Raw genomic sequence first — 21,612 nt, 5'->3', positions numbered from 1 at the left:
TTCGGCCTAGCCCTCGCACTCTGTACGTTCACCAAATGCGTGGATGCTGCTCTGGCGCCATTGCGTCCCCAGGGCATCCGTATTTTGAACTACTTAGACGACTGGTTGATTTTAGCGGTGTTAGGAATTTAAGTAGAAGTGCACCCCTAGCGGTGAGAAGTATGTTACATATATCAATGTTTAGTGTAGAATTATAGTTTGTGTGATGTTAGATAGTAGATATTACATTTGTATGTTAAATGAAGTGAATGTATTATAGGCAATAACAATTTATAGTCATGTAAATCATATAAATACTGTACACATTAACATCCTGTCATGATGTAATGTTAAAACCTGGGGACGGAAGCTAATGGCCGTCCTTTATGGATTTCTCCTATCTTTCCCCTGAGAGGGTTTTTGTAGGAGTTTTTTCTCCTGTCAGGTATTAGTTAATCAATTGGATGCAAGACAGCCAAATGAGGCAAAGTATTGCACCAGATAAACTGTGATAAACCAATAAGTACTGTGATCTTATATGTTGTGTTGTAATTGAAGTGTACTAGTTATAAGATGAAGACAAACTATGTATATGTTATATTCACTCTTTGAGGCATAAAAAGCCAAAATGTTTTTACATAGAATGCATTGGAATGTGAGGGAGAGAAGGGCCAGAGAGGGAGTCACACGTGGCAGTTCACACCTGGATGTGAAAAGGCTGAACCAAGAGGAGATACATTGAAGGAGCCAATGACATTCAAATACACCAAGAGGACAACCTCTTCAATTCATCAAACCGGGAGAAGAACAGTTCGATTTTTCCGGCAGCAGCTTTGATAAGTCGCCTTTGACTTAGGAACTCGGAGAATTCTCTATTTCGCGAAATAACTATTCACATTTTATTTCACTTTGTAATTGTAGACCAGCGGTTCCCAAACTTTAAGGTCCGGTCTCCCGACTGAGGTCTTGGAGACCACCTTCCACTCCAGAGCCCCCACCACTAGGAGGGCGTATACCGGTAAATGGTCCCACTTGGTGTGGGAACGACTGCGGACCCAGCTAACTGCCCGGTCGGTTCAGTACTGGAGTTCCTGCTGCATTTCCCACAGGTTTATCCCCGTCTGCTGTCTAGGCATCTCTCTTCCTTTGTGGCACCCTGTTCCCCAGTTCCTGACGTCGGACCAGGCGTAATAACAGAGCCGCAGCAAGTTGGTGGTTAAGGCCATCACACTTGCGTATGAATCGGCCGGCCAGCCCGCACTTTGGCTGTCCGGGCCCATTCTACCTGGGGTATGGCGGCTGCAGAAGCCCTCCTGTCGCGGACCTTTACCCTCGCCTTGAGCACAGGTGCTCTCGTCTGAATGTGCGTCTTAAAAACTTCACACCGCGGTCACTTGCTCATATGGTGAGTGGGTATTGGGTTCCCACAGCGTTTTTACGCAGCACGAGTTCCCTGAGAGGGAACGTCTCTCGGTTACGTATGTAACCTTCGTTCCCTGAAGGGAACGAGACGCTGCGTAAACGTTCTGCCATACTCCCGGCCTGCCCGTGGCACTCGATTCGGCCTTTCAGAGATGAATGGTCCTGCCCTTCGGGTCCCTTTATAGCGCCCTGGTCCCGGCGTCCCCCGCCAGCTCGCCATTGGTTAGATTTGACACGTGCTTCATGACGCGGTCACGCAGAGGTGTTCCCACAGCGGCGTTCCCACAGCGTTTTTACGCAGCGCCTCGTTCCCATCAGGGAACGAAGGTTACATACGTAACCAAGAGACGATAGTTAACCCTTGGATGAGAGAGAATTTTTTCAGTTTCAGAAAGAGGGGTAACATAGTAAGCGTCTTAACTCATACCATAGTAGCTGAACTCTGAAAAACACTATTGCAGATGAATCATGTATATGCTGACATTACTGTAATTACTGTAATGTAACTGGGGGGAGTATGCTCATCCAGTCTACATGTGTTTTGTGGACCCGGAGAAGGCGTATGATTGGGTCCCCTGAGAGAAAATGTGGGAGGTGCTGTGGGAGTACGGGGTGAGGGGGTCCTTACTTGGGGCCATCCAATCACTGTACGCCCAAAGCGAGAGCTGTGCGGCCTCCAACTCTCACTGGAGGCGTTCGCAGCCGAGTGTGAAGCGGTTGGGATGAGGATTAGCACCTCCAAATCTGAGGCCATGGTTCTCAGCGGGAAACCAATGGATTGCCTACTCCGGGTAGGGAATGTGTCCTTACCCCAAGTGAAGTAGTTTAAGTACCTGTACCTGGATCTTGTTCATGAATGAGGGGAAGATGGAGTGTGAGCTTGGCCGGATAATCAGAGCAGAAGAGCGGTATTGCACTCGCTTTACTGCACCGTTGTGACAAAAAGAGAGCTGAGCCGAAAGGCAAAGCTCTCGATCCACCGGTCAATCTTCATTCCTACCCTTACCTATGGTCATGAAGGATGGGTCATGACTAGGGTTGGGTATCGTTTGAATGTGAGCGATTCCGATTCCGATTCCTGGTTTCGATTCCGGTTCTTTTAAGAGGCAGGGTCAAAAAAGTTTAAGTTTAAGATATTTTAAATGAGCTAGCTAACCAAGGGTCTTTCTGAAGGAAATAGTCTGACCTTCTCCATCAATGTTAATTCTATGAACTTTTTATTAACTTTACTATGAATTTCTAACTACTATTGTTTTCAACTACAATATAAATTTCAAACTATGAACTTGAATATTGTATAAACATTATAAATTATGAATATATTTTAACAGGGGTACACTTTCCTCCAGAGAGCTTTATTTTTGAAACCTCACAAAAACACATTTACACGTGAGTGTATGATACTGCAGGTACTTAAAGGTTACCTTGCTCCCACTGATGGACGAACCCTTGGAATCAGAGGAAGAGGCAGCGCGTCAAACACGGGGCACACGGAAGGGGGGGAACTCTCCCAACCTCAAATCAGGGACACTTTCGCTGACGAGGGGCTGCTGGCGGTCGACGCGGGGAGTGCTAGCACATACTTTTTTTTTTTTTTGCAACGCCAGCCTCACTGCTCATTTTAACATGACCTCCCGGCACCCGCGCGCACTGGTCTGATGCGTCACAAATTCACAACAACCGGGAGTTTTTTGCAGAGTTTTCGGTTTGTTTCGAGAAGTGTAACCACACTTTGGACCGCCGACGCACGCTATACATGTTCGATCGCGCTGTTACGCCAACACTTCCGGTAGACGCTTCTTCGTTGGTGTTCAGCGGTTTCTATTTCCGGTCGGCGCCGGCGGACTGAGAATCGAAACTAGGAATCGAATTTTAAACTTTTGAACGATACCGGGTAAATCGCAAAGCTAGTTCCGATTCCAACCGATTCTCGATTCTCGATACCCAACCCTAGTCATGACCGAAAGAACTAGGTCATGGCTACAAGCGGCCGAAATGGGTTTCCTCAGGAGAGTGGCTGGCATCTCCCTTAAAGATTGGTGAGAAGCTCAGCCATTCGCGAGGAGCTTGGAGTAAAGCCGCTGCTCCTTTGCGTTGAAAGGGACCAGTGGAGGTGGTTTAGGCATCTGGTAAGGATGCCCCCTGGACGCCTCCCTTCTTCCAGCTGGGAAGAGGTCCCTGGGGAAGACCCAGGACTAGGTGGAGAGATTATATCTCTGCACTGGCCTAGGAACGCCTTGGGATCCCCCAGTCAGAGCTGGTAGATGTGGCCCAGCAAAGGGAAGTTTGGGGTCCCCTGTTGGAGCTGTTGCCCCCGTGACCCTACTATAAACAGTTGAAGATGGATGGATGGATGGACTGTAATTGCTACTGGAAGATACTAAATAGCAATGTTTTTTTTACCATCACTTAAAAACTAATAAATCATTTTTATTAATCAACTACTTGTTGCTTACTACTTGTTAGAGTGGTGAATAAACAATGTTAGCTCTATTGAAGAATTTCAGACCTGTACCCTGCTTTGATTTCCTCTGTTAATGGTGACAAAAATCTTACCAAGAGGTTTCTTGACAGAAGAGCTACTCGCTTCCTGCTTACCTGTGCACAATTCTCTATTTGCACTCCAAGTATAAACCTCAAACCCTCCATCACCCACATGTCACTTTCTCTTGGCAACTAGAAAATCAAAAATAGTATTTTACCTGAAATGAGGAGGTAAGGAACCTCTGTGTTCCACATCAAGCCTCTGACAGGAGCTGCATGACCACTCAACACATTGATACACGCATCCTGTGTGTAGTCCCATATACGAACAGTGCTGCGCAGACAGAGACACAGACTGAGGTTTATTTTTGCATTCATTTCAAATGATTACTTAAAGGCCTACTGCCTGTTTTTTCCATATAAAATGCAGAAAAATAGTGATTTTGAGTTATAAAAGATCAATCCTAAAACTGTGTTTACCAACAGAAAAAGGTCTGTTCAGCAACTAATATACTTCTGGAATAATAAAAAAAGTTTGCTGTTTAAATTAAGTCCCTGTAAAAGAAAAGTCAATAGTTTAAAAACGACGGTCAGATTTGGCTGTTTGTGGATGACACAATCACGGAATGGCAATGGTCTTATATTAACACACAGTATATTCCGCAGACCAGTAACGGTCCAGGGCCCGGGGGTTGGGGACCACTGATTTAGCGTTTCAAAAAGGACACAAATGACATATTTTCCTTTCAATACATATCTACATTTTGCAGTCTACATATTTACTCATGTGTGTTATGTATGCATTATTCTTTTCATATTTGCTTACTCTTTCTTGTCTTTGTACCATGTAATTTGCAGAGAAGCACATATCCCCGATGAAATGTCTATTTCATCCACAAATATGTCTGTTGAATATGTTTATTAGCAATGGTGTCTGCACTCACCCATCATCCGATCCAGAGCAGAGTATTCCCTCTCTAAGTGGAGACCAGCGGACATGAAATACTTTCGCTAAGTGCCCAGTGAAAACCTTCAGTGGCTGATCGGAGCTGGTGGCCAAGTAGTACACACGAACATTTTTATCCTCACAGCCTGTTGCTATCATATCTCTAGAAGAGAAAAGGGGAGACCAGACGTCATAACACTATTAATTGTTTTCCAAAAGATTATTGTTCACTTCAATGGCCTGAGGCCTGAGGCCTTTCCTATATTCAAAAACTCCCGCAAATATGGCGTGTGTATCAGAAACATGGAAAATTTTGATATTATCAAATTTGACACTTTCGCCCCCTTGAAATTTCTTCACAAAAGTTATTTTGTCATGTGTTCTACGTGATGACAGTAAAGATCTTTGGTTCGTAAGTGGTATGCCTCCAAAGCGCACCCTGTCAGTTTTCAACAAAGCAGCCCAGCGGCCTGTTTGACCTCCATGTATGACATTTTGGAATAAAATGTACAACAGAGGGACAAAAAAAGTCCCTTGGGACCATGCTCTGAAATCAATAGTCCCTCCCTGGGACTTTGTCAGAGCAGCTTTAAATTTTGACAGAACAATCCCGAGGCCTTGGTAATTAAAATGTATTAAGATCTTTTAAGATCTATTATGAGCAGGTGCTTTTGACGAACTAAATAGGCTATAAACCTAAATAATCTTGGCAGACACATTTAAAGTTAAAGATGTAGTTACTTCATATGATTTTAATTAGGGCTGTCAGTAGATTACAAAAAACTAATTAATGACACATTTTAAAATTAATTCATAGCGACTAATTGGGGTTTTTTCAGCAGCCTGCCCCCCTACATGCAAGGGGAGGCAAAGGCCTGTTCATTGCTGCTCGCAACTTTATTTATTTTTATTTTTCTGTTTTTCTTGGGGTTTATCTAGCAGTATCATGTAATTATGTTGCAATATGCGGTTTATGTTAATAAGAAGTTTGTCTCTCAAGCCCAGTTTTATTTTAATTTTTGAAATAAGTGAAAGAAGTATCTGACTCTCTATATTGACCACCCCAATGACAAAGGTGGTGGATTAATATCCTACTTGTTGTTCTGGCTCCAATCACAACCAAACACAGCAGCAGGATGTTTGTACTTATGGAGGATTTTACCATCAATGGTCCGGATGATGCTGTAAAAAAGGGAAAAACATCAACACAACAAGACTTTCATGAGGCAAATATTGTAATTTTGTATTGTCAGAATATAGGTATCAGGGAAAATGAGGACTGACCAGAATCCATCTCCACTACAAGTAGCAATCCTCTTAGAATCCTTATGGCTCCATGATATACAGAATATACCATTCTTACCATGCTAGAAGAGGACGGAGAGGTCGTTAATGGTGATATAAATCACCATTCATCATTTTGATAATTTTGAATAAGTTGGAGTCAGATGTTTCGCAAAGGGGTTGGCAAGGAGAGAGTAATCATTTATAAAAGCAAAGTATCACAATTTTAATACATTTTTTACAGTTTCCAGCCAGAATAAAAGGGGGAGACAGCATTGTCATTCCTATTAAACCATGTGATAAACTGATGATATTCATATGTGATACACAGATTTTTTTGCAAAGTAATTTTCAACTGAACTGAAGTCAAAGAAACCTCATTAAAGCGAGTGATGATCTTTCCTTTCCGGACGTCCCAGATGAAAGCTCCATTTCGAGATGTTGCGCCTGCAATGCAGTTCAGGTCTCCTTCAAAAGACACACAAAGTCATCAATTTTCACAAAATGACCTGACAATTTTTTCGGCCGGTTGCTTTGGTTTTGTTTATGTGTGTTTTATTGCTTGGATCACCTAATGTTAATGTAAATATATTGTTCTTTGAGGTTGCAAAGAGTTCATGCATTGAACCAGATAAACTTTCCCTCAAAACTTCTTAAGAGGATCTAATTATTTTAGCTAATCCGTTTTAGTGAAAACCATGATTCAGTAAACCACGGGTTCAAGTCAGGCCCAGGCGCATTCAGTTATGGGTGTGTGTGGGGGGGGACTCTGACTGTATGTCGGTCCATATGCATCAGCAGAGCATTCAGCCTTTTTGGGGGCCCTTAATGGAGTCCTGCTTGGGGCTCCAGTAGGGGACTCCATAGTCCTACTGGGGAATGCACACGTGGGCTACAAAGGAGATAACTGCCGAGTCGTGATTGGGATGAATAGCCTCCCTGATATGAACCTGAGCTGTCGTTTATTATTGGACTTCTGCGCTAGTCGTTTGAGTTCGGAGTTCAGAGTAGCTATAAAAAAAAAGACTTATGGTTGGCACCAAAGTGTATCATCCAAGCTCTGTACAGTAAGGATGGGACTCTGTTGACTGCAACTAAGTGGAATCACACTACTCAGCCTCTCTGGTAAAGTCTACTCCAAGGTACTGGAAATGGGTTTCCTCAGCGCGGTAGCTGGCATCCCCCTTGGAGATGGGTGAGAAACTCAGTCATCCGTAAGGACCTCGGAATAGATCTGCTGCTCCTTAGCGTGGAAAGGAGCAATTTGTGGTGGTTTGGGCATTTGGTAAGGATGCCCCCTGGGTGCTAGCGGAGAGGGAAGGTCATGGGGCCGCGGTGCAAGGATGTGAATATGAGAAGAAAGCTCATTTCTAATTATTTCCGAGGATTTACTGTGGACAAAGACGATCTTACTTTAATTTTTCTCCTCTGCATTTCATTCATGACATAAATATTGTGCAAAGGAAAAGAAGATTATTACAATTATATCTGTCTGCATCAAACCACAATTTCCATTTTGTCCAAAACTCAGTGTTTTTCACCACAGTTATATCGACGGTCATATCGACGGTTGATTGCAATGGCTTGGAAATACGTTCAAAGGCTGAACAAACAAAGTTGGATAAAGGGACTGCTACAATGCCTCGTCCTAGAGAAACATGTATAGCTGAAAGAATGAAGGAGCTCATTTATGTAGTTCCTGAGAAGATTTTGTTGCAACCCCTCGGGCGTAATGTATCTACCTGTGCATGCACATATCAGCCACCTTCTGCTGCTATTTTTATTTCTTGTCTCCGCTGAGAAACAGTCAGTAACGCCCAACAAAGTCATGCCACTGATATTTCTATTTGAAATATTTATGTATATGTACCTTCTGATGTACCTTGTTTTGTTTAGTTTGTGCTGTTTGTGTAATGTGGAGAAAACAATACAAATATTGTGTTGGCTGTGTGCATACATGTGTTTGCATGTGTAGAAAAATAGCTAAAATACCTGGAGCCCAAGACAGGGAATAGACCACTCCTTCATTGCCGGGGGAGGTGTAAACCGCTGTTAGTGTGTCTGTGTCCCAGATTTTGATGGTTCCATCAAAACTGGCTGTGGCCAGTAGGTTGTGGTCATCTGGCTTAAATTTACAGTCAAAAATAGTCTCAACATGACCCTGGAAATAATATTAAAGTAAACATCCCAGTACAAGCCTTGTCATATGTTTTCATGAGTAAGTTTGTGACTTTACAAAGAATGTTATAGAATACCAAGTCCCGTAGAAAGTCCCATTTCTTGGCACCCATGTCATAGAGTCCCACTCCTCCATCCATAAAACAGCACACAGCATGGCCAGGAGGGAGAGAGAAGGACCAGTTCTGCGTCAAGGTTGGAGGAGGTACAGCCTCACTGGTGGAACTGATGTGGTGACCTTTACTGGGAGAACAGGAACTCTGAGCTATAAGAAATTATAGGTTGTGTTATTCTAAAGATTTTGATAATCAGGGTACTGTTGATCAGATCAAGTGAAGCCATATTAAAAAGGAGAAAGTGTTTACTCATTGTTCAAATTACCGTATTTTCGCGACTATAAGGCGCACTGGATTATAAGACGCACCTTCAATGAATCGCCTATTTTAGAACAATTTTCCTATATAGGGCGCACCGGATTATAAGGCGCATAGAATAGAAGATACTGCAGTAAAACGTTTGACTGGGGTTGCATTATGCATCCACTAGATCGGGCTGTGCTAAATCGTTATTAAGCGTTCACTCCCATGGTAACGTTGTTCAAACGTTGTGAATATTAACAATATCTCTGAACCTCCAACTTTCGTTCTTGATTAATGAAAACATTCTTGGCAAATGCTTTCGTGCATCTTGCACCGAGAGGCAGCGCTGGAACAGACGGTGGCGCCTCGCGGCGGACCGTCAGCTCGATCCCGAGATCCAACTACGAGCTTTAATATACGCCGTTGGAGCTGGAATTACCGCGGCTGCTGGCACCAGACTTTCCCTCCAATGGATCCTCGTTAACCAGTATGGATCAACCAATTGATCCATATATACGGCGCTCCGGATTATAAGGCGCACTGTCGTTTTATGAGAAAAAAAAATGATTTTAAGTGCGCCTTATATAGTCGTGAAAATACGGTACTGCTTTATTCCCACTCTGAGTTTATTTAAGAAAATATATTATGAGATTCTCAATATCATCTGTTGTGCTTTGATAGCAGAGAACAAATCAGAAGATGGTGGATTTAGTGTAAACCTTTATTGTGGGAGCTAATATTTAGCAGTTAGTATTTATTTATTTATTCTTAAATAGTTTAAATGTCTTAAATGTTCATGTGTGTGTTGGCCAGTGTTGAAAATAAATATCAAACAAAAGGAAGGCCTCTCGCTGCACAAAAGGAACGAACCAGTGGTGCATCAGTGGCCCTTTGACCAAAGTTCTTTATTGATCACAAGGACGAATGGCCACTACATTTATATTTGTAATAATGTAATTTGGCAAAATATTTTGATACCAACCATACTTACGATAAAAGCTGTGGTAAATGGATTTTCCGGTTTATACCACTTTTGTATATTCACAGTTTTTGTCCAAAATGTACCTACCTTTCTTAGCAAGCGGGGAGTTTAAGACATGCAAAGCATGAAATCCAGTCTTTTTCAGTTTAAAGCTGTCCAAAGGAGTGGAGCGAGACACATTCCATACCCTCAAGACTCCAACCTGGGAGTCTGACATACAGAAAGAGATAATTTACTTAATTTCAAAGGTCTCTCTCATGCTGCAAATGTGTTGAATTTATTTGTACTGGTCTATAAATGGGCCATCCCATATTGCATGGTTCTATTATTATAGTTCATCAACTATCTTATGGTTGCATAATACCAGACGACTTTCAAGTCGACTTAATGTAATTTACTGTATTAAAGTATTACTCATGTTTTAACAAGCCATGTGTTACTTTACGATGCATCTTGACTAGGGTTGGGTATCGAGAATAGAGAATCGATTGGAATCGGGACTAGCTTTGCGATTTACCCGGTATCGTTCAAAAGTTTAAAATTCGATTCCTAGTTTCGATTCTCAGTCCGCCGGCGCCGACCGGAAATAGAAACCGCTGAACACCAACGAAGAAGCGTCCACCGGAAGTGTTAGCATAACAGCGCGATCGAACATGGGTAGCGTCCGTCGGCGGTCCAAAGTGTGGTTACACTTTTCGAAACAAACCGAAAACTCGGCAAAAAACTCCCGGTTGTCGTGAAGTTGTGACGAATCAGACCAGTGTGCGCGCGGGTGCCGGGTGGCCCGAGCGGAGCTGTCCTATCTGTTAAAATGAGCAGTGAGGCTGGCACTGCAATGAAAAGATTGTGCTAGCACTCCCCGCGTCGACCGCTAGCACCCCCCCCCCGTCAGCGAAAGTGTCCCTGATTTGAGGTTGGGAGAGTTGGCCCCCTATGTGTGCCCCGTCTGTGACGCGCTGCACCGACCGTCCTCCGCTGCCTCCTCCTCTGGCTCCAAGGGTCCATCAGTGGGAGCAAGGTAACGTTTAAGTACCTGCAGTATCATCATGTGGAAATGTGTTTTTGTGAGGTTTCAAAAATAAAGCTCTCTTGAGGAAAGTGTACCCGTGTTAAAATATATTCATAATTTATGTTTATACAATATTCAAGTTCATAGTTTTATATTTATATTGTAGTTGAAAACAGCCCTGAAATTCATAGTAAAGTTAACAAAAAGTTGACATTGATGGAGACTATTTCCTTCAGAAAGACCCTTGGTTAGCTAGCTTATTTAAAATATCTTAAACTTAAACTTTTTTGACCCTGCCTCTTAAAAGAATCGGAATCGAGAATCGCTGGGAACCGGAATCGAAACCAGGAATCGGAATCAGAATCGGAATCGTTCAAATTCAAACGATACCCAACCCTAATCTTGACAGTGATACCAGCTTGTTGAAAGGCAAATCAAAACTGTAGTAGTAAACACATGAAAGCAGAAGGGAACCCAGATTATACACAGGTCCTAGACAGAAATGCATAGTCTTTACCTCCAGTGATGAACATGCCTGGTGCTGAGGGGACCCAGGCCAAACACTGAACTGATGCAGCAGCTGAGGGGAAGCAGAAGACGGTGATACAAGCCAAGGCCTCGCTGTCCACCAGCCTGATGCCATTATGAAGGTTAGACACTGTGAAATAAATAATATTTTCATCATGCTTCTCTGGTTGCAATTATGATCACTGAGTTTTGTGTGATACTCAGTAAATGAATAGACACAGTTATGTGTTTTTTTAATGTATAGTACTATATTGTGATTTCTTAGAAAAGACAGAAAGTTGAACTGTAGGATAAAAGCAACTTCAAAATCTACTTCAGTATTCTATTCTGTATCTTGACGTCCTGTTTCTCATTTATTTTATTAATTTAAATCACACTTGACCCACCCAATAAGTAGTCAGTTGACAAAGGGTCCCATTCGAGAGCACTGACTGGGTCCTCTTCATCTGTCCCTTCTAACGACTCTGGACGCAACACATGCTTTTGGCCTTTACTCCCTAAACAAGAGGACAGACAGAATAATGAAAATGTGTGTTTACTGAAAAACACTTTTGAATAACATTATAAAGGACAAAATGATTGTAGGGCAAACTCTATGCTGGTAATGATGAAAATAATTTCACTGGGCAGCCAAGAGTTCACTCATAAAATATATTCGAACAAAACAACAGTGACATTCTGTAGCAGGGAGATTATAACTATAGTGATCTGTATGGAAATACCCATGTGCCGCAAGACTCAAAGTGAGGAAAATGTCATTTACACACCTTCCTAGGGAATCTTGAGAAACCTTTAATCTCATACATGCTAAGAAATAATGTCTTAGCGTGCTGACCAATTGAACAGATATATATTGATGTGTTTCTTGTGGTAAATTAAAACTTTTAAAAATTCACACCTACGGTTTATGTTATAGTTAGGCTCTATATATATTATCAGATCAATACCAGTTAGTGTCTGTGAACGGGGAATCGTGGATGACCACCAATGTTGGTCACAGAGCCCCCACAAGGTGCTTGGACCGAATTTATTTACCCTGTATATGCCTTCTTTAGGCAATGTTTTCAGAAAACCCAGAATAAACTTCCATTGAAATGCAGATGATACTCAATTGTACCTACAAGGCACCAGCTGGTCAAGTGCTGTTTTATCTTAAGGAGCGAATAATACCATATTGCCCTACTAGAAAGCTGCGCGCCATAAATACTGAGTTACTTGGTGTTCCTAGAGTCTTAAAAAGTAGGATGGGAACCAGAGCCTTCAGCTATCAAGCCCCTTTTTTGTGAAACCAGCTTCTGCATTCAGTCTGTGGGGCAAATTTGTAATTTAAGATTTTGGGTTCTACAAAATCAAATTAATTGAATTGATTTGAATTAGTCCCACAATGGGGAAATTTACAATTCTCTGCATTTTTACCGATCCCACACAATTAGGAGTAGTTGGGGTTTAGGTGTCTTGCCACAGGACATGTCATTGCAGAGGGTCAAACCACTAATCCTTTGGTTGCCAGAGGACGCTCGCTAATCCATGCACCATCGTCGCTTTGGTGAGAAAAGATTAGAGAGAATGGGTTTTAATCAAAAGATACAGTAGGTACCTGGCTGAAAAACAGACAAACTTCCATCTGTGTGTCCAAACACAAGTTTTTCTTTCTTGGTGGGGTGCCATCTGAAGAGGCAGATATCAGATAGGAAGGAGTGGGCTTCTTTATGCACTGTGACCCCAGGGTCAGTACCTCCATATACCCAGATATACAGCGGGCCACGTTGGGAAACAAACGCCACTCCGTCAGAAAAGTTCCAGCACCAACTTACTGATGCAGGAACACCTGAAAAAGAAGAGAGGCTGTGATACTTTACGCCAGTGATTCTCAACTGGTGGGTCGCGACCCACCGTTTTTAATGGGTCCCGGGCCTTTGCATGGGAAAATAAAAATTAGAATTAAAAAAAAAAAATCACCAAAAAATTCATCCTGTGATTTTATTTTGAAGGGACTTTTTTAATGCAACGGAGTGTCGTTATTTTTGCTGGCTCGTCCATGTTTTCAGCAGCGTGTGCCAGGTTGGGTCAAACCATTCTGATATGGGGGAGACTTTGGGTTTTTAGGATAATTAAACATCCTGAATATAAAATATAAAATTCAGCTTATGAACTTGATTTTGTAAAAATTTGAGAAGTTGAGAATGTTCCTCGATTTGGGTCGAGGCTTGTCATTAAGGGGTGATGGTGGGTCCTGGAGCCAGACCAGTTGAGAACCACTGCTTTACGCAACAGTGAATATTGTCGTTGTCCCTTAGCCTGTCAACCGGGGTTCCCGCAGGTCCCAGAAGTATATTTTTTGTCATATCTCAGATGGACTACAATAGATAGATAAAAGTTTCCAAAACTGTCAGGGGGGGAGGTCATTTTAGCACAGAAAGACACTATATATGAACACAATATTTATATGATTATTACAGTTATTACAGAGAGACCCAAATTGGTAGTGTATATCAAATATGTTGACACAATCTTGTGTGGCAATAAAACCTGGTATGAACCATCAATACCTTTGGTATTGTCCAATCTGGCAACAGTCTTCTGTTCTGCTACGTTCCACACGATGAGCAAGTTATCAGCTGATGCTGACGCAAATAGATCAGGGTTGTCAGGACACCAGCTGATAGCTGTTATGGTCTTCTTGTGTTCTGACATGATGGATCTCAACTTAAATTCATTGTACTGCTGATCCAACTACACAGGGAGACAAAGAGCATGACATGAAATAAGAAGAACAAAGTAAGAAGAAAGTAACCGTTCTGCTCTAGTTGGTGGTAACCGGGTTTCTTGCATCAAGTTTGTGACAAATTTGACGCAGTTTTGGGCTAAATTGCGTCAAATGCCCAAAGGCAGCAAAAGCGAAAGTTGAAATATTTCAACTTTGTCGGCCCACCGCACCCCCCTGAGAGTCCCACCTCCCAGTTTGCCACTGCCTTAAAACTATGGTTACCAATGTTTAAAGATGTTAAAGATTGATTCATTAAACATGATCAGTTTCTTGTCAGTTTAGTGAGCTTTATTTTGTCTGCCTCCGGTAGACACTTACTGGCAAGGGCGTATTCTTTGGAGGGGTCGTGTCCTCCCCTCACCAATCTGCCCCCCCAATATACAGCAGAAAATATGTCAAATCTCCTTTTATGAACCCTGTCAATGGATTTTCAATTTATTTCTGTTTTTTAACGTTAGTAGAGTAATGGAGGATTTAAGGTTACCTAAAAAGCAGAGAAAACTGGACCAGCAGCTAAGCATAAGTGTTTTTACTCAGACAGTAAGTAACTTGTTCCCAAGGTAAATGTGTAAGCAAATAAAATGAGTAGCCTCATAAAAGCAGAATATTAAATGATAGCTCATGAACATCAGTCGCCGTTCTTCAAATTGTGCCATTTTGCTCAGCTGTGCAAATGTGCAAATGTTCATATATAAATATAGAATTGTAGACAATACACTTAACAAACAAAAATGATGGGTAAGGATATTCATTTGGACCCCCCCAAATGTCTAAATCCATGGTTACGGCCTTGCTCACTGGGGTCCCTCTTCTTGGCCGACCATAGTGCTTGCAAAGCCCAGGGATATTCATGCCTTGTTATATTTTCATATTTTTTTTTGTGCCGTTGTTGTGGTGGTGACGTTGACTGTTACGGCTGGAACAGACTATCTTCACCCATCTGTCAATTTTGGCAATTTATCATATACTTTCATCTTCCTTTTTACATATGTTTCTCTCTCTCTAGTCGTCTGTAACATGAGCTGGGGGCGTGGTTAATTTAGTTTTCTTTCATTTTTATATTTTAGATGGAACCATATGATTTACCTATCTTGCTAATCTTATCTAATTGTATTTGTTATCATTTTATTTGATATTGTTTTACCAATGTGTGTCTATGTGCCTGTGTGTGTGGGTCTGTGATGAAGTTGCGCCCCCCCCCCCCCCTCCCAACCCCCCAGTTTGGGAAACACTACATTAAGCTTACCTCTCCTATGAGGTTTTAGAAGTATGCTCACATAATGAAATCTTAGATTTCAATAGTTGTCCACCCTTTATTAACACATATACGCACAAGTACTTCACCTGGTAGATGTATATAGCCAAAGTAGCACAGTAGGCGAAGCGGTCCCCACTAGCAGCACACACATCTTTGTTCCAAGGTTGGCAGCCTGCTGCCAGTAAGCCTACCTGCTTCACCTTGGCCATTATCACCTAGAGACACACAACACATGCAGATGCAATTATGTTATATTTAAGTCTTCTCTACAAGTCCAAGGATTTCACTTTTGCGCAGTTTTTAGTGATAACTAATGTGTTTTTCTATATTCTCTTCAATTTTTTTGTGTGGCTTACATTTTGTAGACATTCAAGCATCGTTCGCAGATGGCATCAATGCGCACGTTTTTTGCAAACAGATGATCACATTCTCAGTGTCTCTGGCGACATACAATGTATGTATGTTAAACAAAGTCTAAAGACCAAATGTTAGCTAAAAACGTAGTCATCTTTTCCTGGTGGTGAATGTGGCTCAGTGGAGAGCAGGATTCTCTTTCAAGGGTTAATTGTTCGATCCCCGGCACTGGTAGTGTCCATGTAGATGTGTCCTCGGGCAAGACACTTAACCCTGAATTGTGGAAGCTGTGTGAATGTTATTTACTGATAAAACAAGTACAATGCATTTATATTGCATTTTTACTATTATTTGTGAAGAATTATGGATTTTGATTTGATTCCAGTAGTCAGATTTACTGTAGTAACACTCACAATAGTACACAGATTTCAAGTTTAAGAGGATAAGATGATTGCTATTATGCCAGATTTGGCTCAGGTATGGCAGCCATCAACGGGCCAGAACCTGTTTTAGTGCCTGTTGCCGATAAATCCGGTGGCCATGTCTCAGCCAGAATAGGTCCATGTCGTAACAGCTACATCTGGACCAGATATGGCAAAATGAAATGGGACAAATCTGGCTAACATCTGGCCGTATCGAGCCGGAAAACCTGCCGAGTTAGCGAAGTCCGCTGGCTACATGGTGTGTATTAGAGATAACATTGGTGTCTGTGTCTGTTGGTGTCTGTGTGTTGCTCATAAATCCTGTTAAGTTAGCCAATATACCAAGAACCTGGACCTGGCTCATCTAAATGGAATACAGTTTTGACAATGATATGAATTACTGTCTGCCACAGAGAAGGGTCTTCAAACGAGATTCACTGCCAGAAGGCCAACAGTGACCTATCATCTTTGAAATATAGTATTCTCTATACAGTATTAGCTCAGTCACCAAGCAAAACAGAACAAACGTGTTTAAAGGTGCAGTATTAATGGAAATGAAGCAATTGTAAAAGAATTGAGCTGTCTCTTTAAATTGCCCATACTTACGATAAGACATGGTGCTGTCTTGCTCATTAGGTAGTCATCGTTAGCCATAATATAGTTATCTCTGTAGAACACATTCTGGATCATCCAGTATCAACACTGAATGTTGTGTTACACACCAACGTCACCATGGAAAAGCTGTTTCTACTACATGCCGCCTCGTTTTGCGTTATGTTTAACCCCATGGACCTGGATTTCACATGCAGGTCAACTACTAGCAGAGACATTTCACTCATTCAATGAGCATGGAACTATTATTATCACAGATCCCTCGTTTCAGACACGATAACAGTTTACAATCGCCTGAACCAGCTTTACAGCAATATGCCAACGTTAGCAAACGTTACATTCCTCCATGCAAACGAATATGTCTTTGCGTGTTCCTCCTTAGTGTGTGGACGGCGTCAACAGGTTTCAACAGCACAAACTAATCCGTTTGGAAGCACCTGAGTGTCGGAGATAGAACGTTGGAACGTCTGGACACCACTGAGCGCGAGAATGAAACGCGCATTCAAAGATATGTCACATTCTTTTGGCATGTCATCGTCATTTATGTGTATCAGCTAATATAAATATTCCTACCGTCTACCTCTTTTCAACTGGCTCGTGCACAATGGATAGCTCCCAGGTTCTGAAATGCGCCCTACTCACTGTCGTCGTTTCGGTGGGTCGGAACCACGGCAATGATTGGTCGGCGGGAATAATCAACTTGATCAGCTATTGGTTGCCTGGAGTGTCAGTAAGACTTCCTTCTGCGTGAACCCAGAAGCGCAGACTGTCGTCATGACTCCGACAGGATGTGTGATTCATTTTCCTGCGCTAAAACCTGCTGCATGGATCTGAATTATCCATTTATTTGGATTTCTTTCTTAGTTGTGCATTGAAATGAGTAAACTAGTAAGTAGAAGCAGACAGAAATATAAAAAAATATGAAGACAACAAAATAAAGCACAAAAACTAAGTATAAACATTTATTGATATGTACAATATAATTAAGGTGCTAGGGGGAGTACTTCAAGGCCTCTCCAGACTCTACATGTTTGAGCAACCGATATGAGGTATACGGTATTCAGCAGTTTATCACACGTCATTCTGTAATGTATTTTTGTAAAACAAGGTTTTTATTTAAACAAGAACCGATGGTCTGTTTCTCATATTGAATGTACTGTACTACAATTACGAAAGATTGATATTTTTCTTCAAAGCCCAATTGTGTTGCCTCTGCTTTCATAATAAACTGAATTAAGAGGAATATTTATCTTCACTGAACATTGAATCGTTTTAGCAGCTCATTCTGCCTCAAAATATTAATATTTGACTTAGTAAGAGTTTAATAGCAGGGAAGGGAAAAATGTAAGTACCGTAACGTAGTACTTATCCATGTACTTGAGTAAATGTTCAGTCAAATCCAGCCCTTTCCAAGATATCAGGAATAAATCTATTAATGTTTTTCTTTTTAGGCTCAAACAGTGAAGGGGTATCAAATTACTGAACCATAAACAGACTACACCTTTCCATACACTGAATAGAAGTCAAGTCATAGGCCTGGTGAATATTCATACAAACCTATGCTTTGTACTCAATACTTGTGGCTAAGGAACACTACATATAACATAAAGAGAAAATGTCATTTAAGAAATGCACGCAAACTGATTAAAAGAGTGAACACTGTTAATATACAAAATTTTATTACAAAAAAAAATTCTACATGTTTTCAAAGCTCCATATTAAAAATGGCTTCAAACATTTTTAATCAAACTACAGATAACTCCTGGTAGTAAAATGACAGTGAAGAAACCACACCACTAAACAAAAACATAAGCAGTGCTTCGAGAAATACTTAAAAAAAAAATGCTGATTGTACCACTTGTACATGGCCACAGGAAATTCATGTCTAGTTGGCGCTTAAAGAATCAATGAGGGTCTTTGATGTGTAAACAAAAGTTAAAGTAAAAAGGGACTAAATTACAAAAGAAAACTAAATCCCTGAACATGAAATGAATACAGGTCTGGTATCCTACAGAGGCAGACCAACAGGGACAGCAGGCTATGCCATTTGAATTATCCACACAAAATCCGATTTGAAAAATGCAATGCAAAATTCACATCCTTTAAATAAGCCACTTAGTCCTCATCATCGTCATCGTCATCATCATCATCGTCGTCCTCATCATCGTCGTCGTCATCATCATCATCAACTGGCTGTGCTTTCTTGGCAGCGGGCCTGCCTGGTCCACTCTTCTTGCCAGCATCACTCTTCCCCAAGCCACTTTTGGCTTTGTATGCCGCAACATCCTGAGAAGGCCAACATAACGCTTTACATGAGTTTAATTCCAAGTATATAGTATAGTACGGAGGTGTATATATGAAGAAGTCACCGTTATTCAAATTGATAAGTTACCTTCTCATATTTTTCCTTCAGTTTTCCGGCCCTTGCCTCATACGGAATCTTGTCTTTTGAAGTCTGTGTAGACCAGAGCTCTCCAAGCTTCTTTGCAATGTCCCCAATGGATATGCCAGGATTCTCCTCCTTGATTCTGGGACGGTGATCGGAGCAAAACACAAAGAAAGCGGACCTGGAGAAAAAGCAGAATTGTAAGATTTTATTTTAGAACACTGAATGTATGTCTTAAACCATACATGGGCAGTGCGCCAAGACTTACGGTGGCCTTTTGGGTGCATTGGGGTCCTTCTTCTTCTTGCCTTTGCCTGGAGCCCCTTTAGGAGGGATGTAGGTTTTCATCTCCCGGTCATACCGGACCTTGTCTGTCTTAGCCAAATCCTCAAACTTCACCTTCTCCTTGGCTGACATAGTCTACAAAGAACAAAACAAGTACCTAAAAAAGGATGCAATTCAGCATAATACAGTCTCCATAAACATTAGAAAATACACTACCAACAACCACTTCATTGTAAAGGTCATACTATTTCCATAATAAACAGTGAATCACCTCATGTACAATTCTATAATAAATTCCACCTCTGTGGTCAAATTCAAACACATGGTTCTATGGTTTTGACAAATTATGTTGCTGATAGCTTGATTCGTTGAATGAATGACCGCTTACCTTCCATCTCTCGGAGCATTTCTTGGAAAACTCGGCAAAGCCTACGCTGGTACCTGGATGTTTCTTTTTGTGTTCTTCGCGGCAAGTTGCAACGAAGTAAGCATATGAGGATGTCTTTCCTCTTGGCTTATTTGGGTCCTTTGTCATGGCTGCGATAGATCTACATCAGATGCACAAAAAGTCACATAAACACGAAGCACATTACTTAGTATGTAAAAGCGGAACGATAAAACGTACTATTAGAGCGGTTGTTAAGCATTGCGTGTTCTTTACGTTAACTTGTTGACTTGCCTGTTAATATAGAAAACAAACGTATTTTGCAGATGGGCATTACCGGTGCATACGCCCACGGGTGTTTAGAGGCTCTAATCGGATTTATGCTTCACCGGGACAAAAAGACGCGACTCCATTTTGTATCTTCCCGCCTAAACCTAAACTGCGTAAACAGCTAATCTAGGACACTACTACGGAGCGACCAAACGGCTTTGGCTTCAATTTAGCATACATACGTATCCGCATTAAAACCAAGTGATGTGCCTGGCGCTAGCCCAAATGGCTAGCAAACAATTTTTAACTTCAAAGCGGAGCTACCATCGTGGGGCAAGCTAAGCTACCAAACCAAATGGCGTTTGAACTGCGTGTTACCGCGAGTAGCAAAATACCACTGCTTAGATTACAAATATGAACTTCGGCAGAAATGTCTCCATTTGCAGCTAAGATAAAGTAGAAAGCAACCGCCTGGACAGATTTTAGAAAGCATTATATTCAACGTCGACTTCGGCCATGCTAACGTACAAACAACTTAATTCGCCCATAGGCTTTAATGTTAGCTATTTGGTTGGTACAAATGCAAACTTGGGAGACTAACTTCTATTAAATTTGACTGAAAACCCCGGGACTTCGAATAACTAAACAAAAGCGCAATAATGGCGAGTGCCTTACCTGTTCTCAGCTAGACGACTTGTGAACGACTGAAAGAGGACAAAAGCTCGACTGTTTTGTCACTGTCTGAGGGGGCGAACTAACTTAGCTCGAAGTACTTCCCCAACTCCTCCCAACCGTCGGCGGATTGGCTAGATTTAAACATTTACATTTGAATGTAGAGCTTGAGAAACAAACATCGTTGTCATTGGTTGTAGTAAACGCTATCACGTTTGTGTGCGTTGTTTGTCTGCTGATTGGTTTATCTGAGCTTTTAAACACACGGCGGCAAAAGTCCTTTGTCTGCTTCGAGTCAAATGCGTTAATTTGTTGTGTGTTGTTGAGGGTTTGTCTTCGTTGACCGTTTTCAATGAGACTGGCAGGAAGAAACACAAATATGGGACTGTTTCCATTTCGTTTCATCGAACAAGCTGCATGAAAAGAGAACGTATTTGCTTTTAATAAGCAAACGCTAGAAAAATGAAAATTATACTATTGGATTCAGTTTTCCACCTCAAAATGCAACCTTTAACGGGACAGACCTGTTTCTCTGATTTAGCTTAGAATTTACCCAATTTATTGATAAATACAAGAAACTACGTTTAATAAGTAGCCTATATATAACTAACAGATTGAGCATTTGTTATTTTCATATTGTACACATTCCTTCCTATAAAGATTGTTATTTTTTATTTATGTGTTCATCATTTATACAAAATATCAGATTAGTCAAATTGTGAAAAAAATACCTTTCCTCGTTTTGTATGGATCACGTCCAATATTGTTTCTATTTTCTGGCTATAACAAAAATGTTGTATATTCACTCCCAAAATACTGGTAGATTTAAAATGGCAGGAGGTAGCAAGTAACACAAACAATACAAAAACTGTTTTTTAACTATTACATCATGTCAAATACAAGCTGTAGGCTGCAGACTGTCAGCATTTATTTATTTATCATGAATGGAGGAAGGGAAATAACAGTTATTCTTTATTACTTTGATGCAAATATTTGTCCTTCTAAGTTAAGCACTAAATGCCAATATAAC

The 21,612-nt window shown here is 41.3% G+C and overlaps 2 protein-coding genes across 7 annotated transcripts in view; both read right to left on the bottom strand.

The window, feature by feature from the left end:
* wdr17 (WD repeat domain 17) overlaps positions 1 to 17,236 on the bottom strand; it is a 54,523-nt gene extending 37,287 nt beyond the window's left edge. For 3 of the 6 annotated variants that reach the window (XR_009956890.1, XR_009956891.1, XM_037472751.2), the window contains exons 1-14: positions 17,165 to 17,231; positions 15,283 to 15,411; positions 13,721 to 13,904; positions 12,769 to 12,999; positions 11,558 to 11,668; positions 11,161 to 11,301; positions 9,722 to 9,844; positions 8,371 to 8,558; positions 8,108 to 8,276; positions 6,492 to 6,583; positions 6,116 to 6,198; positions 5,927 to 6,013; positions 4,830 to 4,994; positions 4,104 to 4,219 (exon numbers count right to left, since the gene is read on the bottom strand). Coding sequence is in view for 4 of the 6 variants with exons in the window: in XM_037472751.2 (XP_037328648.1) it covers positions 4,104 to 4,219; positions 4,830 to 4,994; positions 5,927 to 6,013; positions 6,116 to 6,198; positions 6,492 to 6,583; positions 8,108 to 8,276; positions 8,371 to 8,558; positions 9,722 to 9,844; positions 11,161 to 11,301; positions 11,558 to 11,668; positions 12,769 to 12,999; positions 13,721 to 13,904; positions 15,283 to 15,405 (1,813 nt within the window). In the remaining 2 variants the exon portion in view is untranslated. Of the gene's footprint in view, positions 1 to 4,103; positions 4,220 to 4,829; positions 4,995 to 5,926; positions 6,014 to 6,115; positions 6,199 to 6,491; positions 6,584 to 8,107; positions 8,277 to 8,370; positions 8,559 to 9,721; positions 9,845 to 11,160; positions 11,302 to 11,557; positions 11,669 to 12,768; positions 13,000 to 13,720; positions 13,905 to 15,282; positions 15,412 to 17,157 lie in introns of all 6 variants that reach the window. The other 3 variants (XM_037472750.2, XM_062564363.1, XM_062564364.1) reach the window with 3 other exon arrangements.
* Positions 17,237 to 17,675: 439 nt separating this feature from the next.
* Positions 17,676 to 20,723, bottom strand: hmgb2a (high mobility group box 2a). The gene is made up of 5 exons (XM_037472953.2): positions 20,586 to 20,723; positions 19,644 to 19,803; positions 19,239 to 19,390; positions 18,977 to 19,151; positions 17,676 to 18,870 (listed from the first exon to the last, which is right to left on the bottom strand). Exons 2-5 carry the CDS (start codon positions 19,788 to 19,790, stop codon positions 18,700 to 18,702), a joined length of 645 nt encoding a protein of 214 aa, XP_037328850.1. The 5' UTR covers positions 19,791 to 19,803; positions 20,586 to 20,723; the 3' UTR covers positions 17,676 to 18,699.
* Positions 20,724 to 21,612: the final 889 nt, after the last annotated feature.

This window comes from Pungitius pungitius, chromosome 9 (assembly GCF_949316345.1).
Source record: "Pungitius pungitius chromosome 9, fPunPun2.1, whole genome shotgun sequence".
NCBI classification, from domain to species: Eukaryota; Metazoa; Chordata; class Actinopteri; order Perciformes; family Gasterosteidae; genus Pungitius; species Pungitius pungitius.
The sequence above is the reverse complement of the archived record's forward strand: the minus strand, read 5'-3'. Positions and strand labels throughout refer to the sequence as shown.